The 5,334-nt window shown below is 50.1% G+C and overlaps 1 protein-coding gene across 1 annotated transcript; it reads left to right on the forward strand.

Annotated features, from left to right (window-relative positions):
* The first annotated feature begins 1,969 nt into the window (after nucleotides 1-1,969).
* Nucleotides 1,970-2,702, forward strand: LOC125947266 (uncharacterized). Its single transcript, XM_049671681.1, has one exon. The coding sequence runs from the start codon at nucleotides 2,106-2,108 to the stop codon at nucleotides 2,700-2,702; it is 597 nt and encodes a 198-aa protein (XP_049527638.1). The 5' UTR covers nucleotides 1,970-2,105.
* Nucleotides 2,703-5,334: the final 2,632 nt, after the last annotated feature.

Genomic DNA, 5,334 nt, shown 5'->3' on the forward strand with positions numbered 1-5,334 from the left:
AGCTGTTTCTACAGTGCTCTGTTGGCACAGCACCTCGTCGCTGTCACTACGGCCTTCAACGGCGTTTTTCGCCACTAAGGCGTCGTTAGCAGCCAACACTTTGAGTTCATCTTTGAATTTGCTGCTAACCTCACAGGTACTAACCTCTTCGGCTCTTGGCAAAACCCTGCTAGCGACTTCCTCCCACTTTCGCTGCCTCCAACCTACAGATTTCTCAAGCCGCCATTCTCTTCGATTGACTGCTCCAAACGTTCAATGTATCTCTCCACCGATGCTACATCTTCCTGCTTGCTTCCCTTTCTTCCGGACTGCATTTTTCCTGCAATATTCTTTTCAACTTCTGCCTATTTTCTTCCTGTTCCTGTCTAATTTTTTTCTGTTCCTGCCTAATTGCTTCCTGTGCCTGTATTTTGCTTAGAATTCTGTTACTGAGATGTTCGATTATATACAAATCATTGTCGCTTTGGAGAATGGTTTTTCGAATGTCTGCTTCCGCTAAGTCCTCCTCCACGTCTACCTCGAGCTCTTCATACGACCACAACAGGCTAGCACTCGTCAAACTCAACAGGACCATGGTCGCTACTTTTAAGCTTTGGCTCTGCTGTCACACAATACTTGCTGCGATACACACGCCAATCAGAATTTAGCATCACAATACAAGTAAAAGATCTCCAGCGATTCAATTCTACAAACACAGAGAAATTAAAGCCTGGTAAATCTTACAGCCAAAACCAAACGCTTACCCACAGAAGCAGCACCATATCACCAGTCCTTATACGCCGTATCCTGTCAGTTGCAAGAGGTGGTCATTCCCAAGTCGCCTCCAACTTGATCAGGATACCGGTCGGTCACCACGTCCATCCCAAGATCCGCGAGGCCAATCTCACCGCTGCCCACCAGTTGTAGGAGCTGGGCGCGGACGCTACCAGTTGTAGGAGTTGGAGTCGGGCATATCCAAAGTGGTAGCTTGCCCATGCCGTCGTGCACCTCATCCACGCTGAAGACGTTGTTCAAGGGAGGAACAGGTCCTCATCGAGAACGAAGAATACTAGGTTTATTTACATTATTTACATGAGAACTAGTAGAACTAGACGTTACGTCTCATCAGTCTAGCATGACTGGATCGAAGCATACTAGATCGAAGCACGGGCTACATCTCAAGGCAGTCGGGAGAGTACTCTCGAAGGCCCGCACAGTCTGCTTAAAAACCCTCTGTCCAAGCTACGGTCCCACCATCCTCCAATCGGAGCGACGAGAGTCACCGAATGGTCCGCCTTGAGGGCGAGGGTGCGCATAATCCCCCGGTGCCTTGGTTTCCCGACCATATTCGGAGAAGTGCCCTCGGGCACACACTGCTCACTCACCCACAGAAAGGTGGGAACACTCGTAGACAGGGGGCTTCGCGCCTGACTTGAACTGACGCGTCTGTTGTTCCTGGAATGACCAGCCATCGACGGGTTTGTTTGGAGAACGGCCTTGGCGGCCAGCTGGTCTGTCGAGCGGCGGTGAGAACGCGTCGTAGTAGAGGCCCTTTTCCAAGAGTCTTCTCTTCCTAGTTTCGTGACACGTCCTCTTTGAAAGGTGTAGAGGCATAGTGTTGCCACTTATATCTTTCCAGGCGGGACTTTTTTCAGCCTCCCGAAGCGATTCGTCGCAGGCAATCAGGAGATACTTTCAAGATCGCTGCCCCCGCTGGTCGCCGAACGTAACAATGTCCACGTGCTCGCTAAACTTCTAATAAAACAGCAAAAAAACTTCGGCGTCCTTAACATACCACTTCTTAGCATCTGACAGGATTGCCTTTACGATAGCTGCCTTCTGTTTTAATGTGATGATCTTTCTGTAGTGTCCATGCATAGCACCTTTTGGAATATAGGAAGGCAACCCTGGTAGAAAGCAGGGGAGCTTCCAAGATGGCTGCGATGTAGCACAAATAAACCTGTGTGCGTTTGCTAGACAATCGGTCGTAATCAGTCGTATTACTAAAACTACGGCACGTTACAATGGCGACAAGGATGCGTCTGAACTACGTGAAGGCTGCCAAGCAACTATTTTAAACGGAACGAAGATATCAGCACACATCGACCGAAGTTCTGCTTTGCGGTATGGCGCACAGCATGCTTCCCTCGTTTCCTTTCTTCGACGCGCGTGCCACTGACGCCAACAACGTCGGCACCGAATGGTTGAAGTGGGTGAAACGCTTCGAAAACTTCATCGTAGCCTGCGGCATCACAGCCGACGCCCGGAAGACGGCCCTACTACTACACTACGTTGGTGAAGAAGTTTATGACATTTACTGTTCGCTACCTGATTCTCCCGCAGCCGCAACTGCGTCTACCGTTTCAAGCACCGATGGCTCCAGCAACGCAACGCCTCTCTACACCGCAGCACGCAAGAAGCTCGATGGCTATTTCGCACCCCCAGTGAACACTACCTTCGCGATTTACCGCTTTTGTCAAGCCAAGCAAATGGAAAACGAATCACTCGACGCGTTCTACGCCAGACTACGACAGCTCGTTAAGCACTGTGATTTCGCCGATGCCGACACCGAAATCAAGAATCAAATCCTACTGTCTACAGTGTCAACACGTCTACGCCGGTATGCCATGCAGTATGACCTCGACTTGCAAGGAATTCTCAAACAAGGCAGGTTGTTTGAAGAGGTCGAGCACAACATCTCCGTGATCGAGCAAGAACGTTAACCGTACAAAGAAAACTCAGCGTCAGCGTCTACACTTGCAGTGAACTCCAAGCGCACCTCGCGACCTCATCAACCGAAGTACCACGGGAAAGCGCCGTCACGGCCTCGCGAGCCTCCGCGACATCAAAGGACAGACGCAACATGCTACAACTGCGGAAAACCATGGCCTCATAGTGAGGGACGCTCCAGCTGCCCCGCTCTTGGCAAACAGTGTAATGCTTGTCACAAAACTGGACACTTTGCTAGTGTGTGTCGTTCAACACGCAAAACCGTGCACGCAGTCGTGCGGGAAAGCAGCCCTGACAGTGATGAACACGTTTTCATGACTTCCTCTCACTGTCACGCAATCACGGCCTCTCCCCAGGTGGATCTCAAACTCGATGGTGAGACCGTCCGTTTTACCATTGACACTGGCGCTACCGTGTCTGTCATCGGTTCGAATAGCTTGAAAAAGCGTTTGAGCACGGAAACGCTGTCCAAGACGTCCAAGAAAGTATTTGCTTATGGCGCAAATTCTCCTTTACCGCTACTCGGAAAGTTAGACGTTCTCATCACCTACAAGAACAGCAGCAGCCATGAAACTGTCTATGTTGTGTTCGGAGACTGTACCCCACTACTTAGTTTCTCTGCAGCTTCCCGTCTAGGACTAGTCCAGATCACGTACAGTGTGGGAGAGGTGCCAAACAGACTGCATCCGAGAGTGGCCTACCCAGACCTTTTCAAGGCTATCTAAAGGACTTCCAAGTACACCTCCATGTTGACCCCCTTGTTCAACCAGTAGCACAACCTCACAGACGCATCCCCTTCTCCATGCGAAAGCCACTGGAAGAAGAGCTTGAAAGGCTACAGTCCCTCGCCATAATTGAAAAGACTGAAGGACCAACCCCTTGGGTATCTCCAGTCGTGGCAGTACCGAAACCAGATGACCCCGAGCATATTCTAATGTGTGTCGACATGCGCTGTGCTAACCAAGCCATCCAGCGTGAGAGACATGTCACACCGACAGTGGACGACGTCCTTGTTGCTTTGAATGGATCCATCTTATTCTCTAAACTCGATTTGAAAGATGGATACCACCAACTAGAACTTGATGCATCATCTCGTGTGATCACCACATTCTCTACACATGCTGGACTCTTCCGATACAAGAGACTCAACTTCGGAATCAACTCAGCAGCCGAAGTGTTCCAGGACACCATCCGTCAGGTTCTAACCAACATCCCCAACGTGCTCAACGCAAGCGATGACATATTGGTGTATGGAAAGACTGAGAAAGAGCATGATGAATCTTTGAAGGCGACACTGGAATGTCTACTTGCAAGTGGCCTCACATTGAACGTCAAGAAATGCAAATTCTACAAACAGGAACTGACCTTTTTCGGGCATGTGTTCTCAAGCAATAGTGTACAACCAGACCCCACTAAGGTGTCTGCAGTAATCGGTGCCTCACCACCCACCAGTGCCAGTGAAATGAAGTCTCTCCTTGGTCTTGTTAACTACTGTGGTCGGTCCATACTGAACCTGGCCCACCTCACCCAACCACTGAGGAAACTCACAGCCAAAGGAGAGGACTGGTGTTGGACAGACATACAGCAAGATGCCCTGAACGAACTGAAGAGAAAGCTTTCCGAGGCCACAGCTCTTGCCTACTTTGACCCAGGAAAGGACATCACACTCATTGTAGATGCTGCTCCTCATAGCCTAGGTGCCATTCTCACGCAGACATCCGGAAGTAAAACCAGGGTGGTAGCATATGGGAGTCATGCTCTTTCTCCTGTGGAGGCACGCTACTCTCAAATTGAAAGGGAAATGCTGGCTGTAGTGTGGGGAATTGAGCACTTTCACATCTACCTGTATGGGACAGCATTCCAACTACTGACGGACCACAAGCCATTGGTCAGTATTCTCAGCAACCCCCGCTCCCTGCCTTCAGCACGGCTAGAGCGTTTGGCACGTCGAATTCAACAATACACCTTTGAAGTGCAACACACTAGTGGTCCAAGCAACCCATCTGACTACTTGTCCCGCCACCCAGTAAACTCCATGGAACCATTTCGGCGCATGGAGTCTGTCGCTGAAAAGTATGTGAACTTCATCGTGTCTGACAGCCTACCTCGTGCCATGACCATAAAGGAGGTAACCGAAGCGACGTTAGCTAACCCGGTGATCAACTCGCTCAAGCAAGTCCTAAAGCAACCCCTGAAAGGCAAAAATTGGAAGAGTACAGCTCTATAGCCTTTCTCTCGCGCTGCGACAGAACTGTCAGTCTCCAAAGAAGGCCTTGTGTTAAGAGGCACGCGGATAGTACTGCCAGCACAACTTCACACAAAGGCGGTGCACCTTGTACATCGAGGCCACCAAGGCATTGTCAAGACAAAACAGCTGTTGCGTGAGAAGGTGTGGTTCCCAGGGATAGACTCTCTAGTGGACCAGACAGTTAAGAGCTGCCTGGCATGCTAAACTAACACACCGGTACACCATCGAGACCCTTTGCCAATTCAGGAGCTTCCTCAAGGCCCGTGGACAGAACTGTCATTAGATTTTGCTGGCCCTTTCCCTGATGGCAAGTATGCCATGGTAGTTGTGGATGATTTCTCCAAGTACCCAGTCGTTAGCATCTTACACACTCTTGC

The sequence above is a fragment of the Dermacentor silvarum genome, chromosome 7 (genome assembly GCF_013339745.2).
Source record: "Dermacentor silvarum isolate Dsil-2018 chromosome 7, BIME_Dsil_1.4, whole genome shotgun sequence".
Classification (NCBI taxonomy): Eukaryota; Metazoa; Arthropoda; class Arachnida; order Ixodida; family Ixodidae; genus Dermacentor; species Dermacentor silvarum.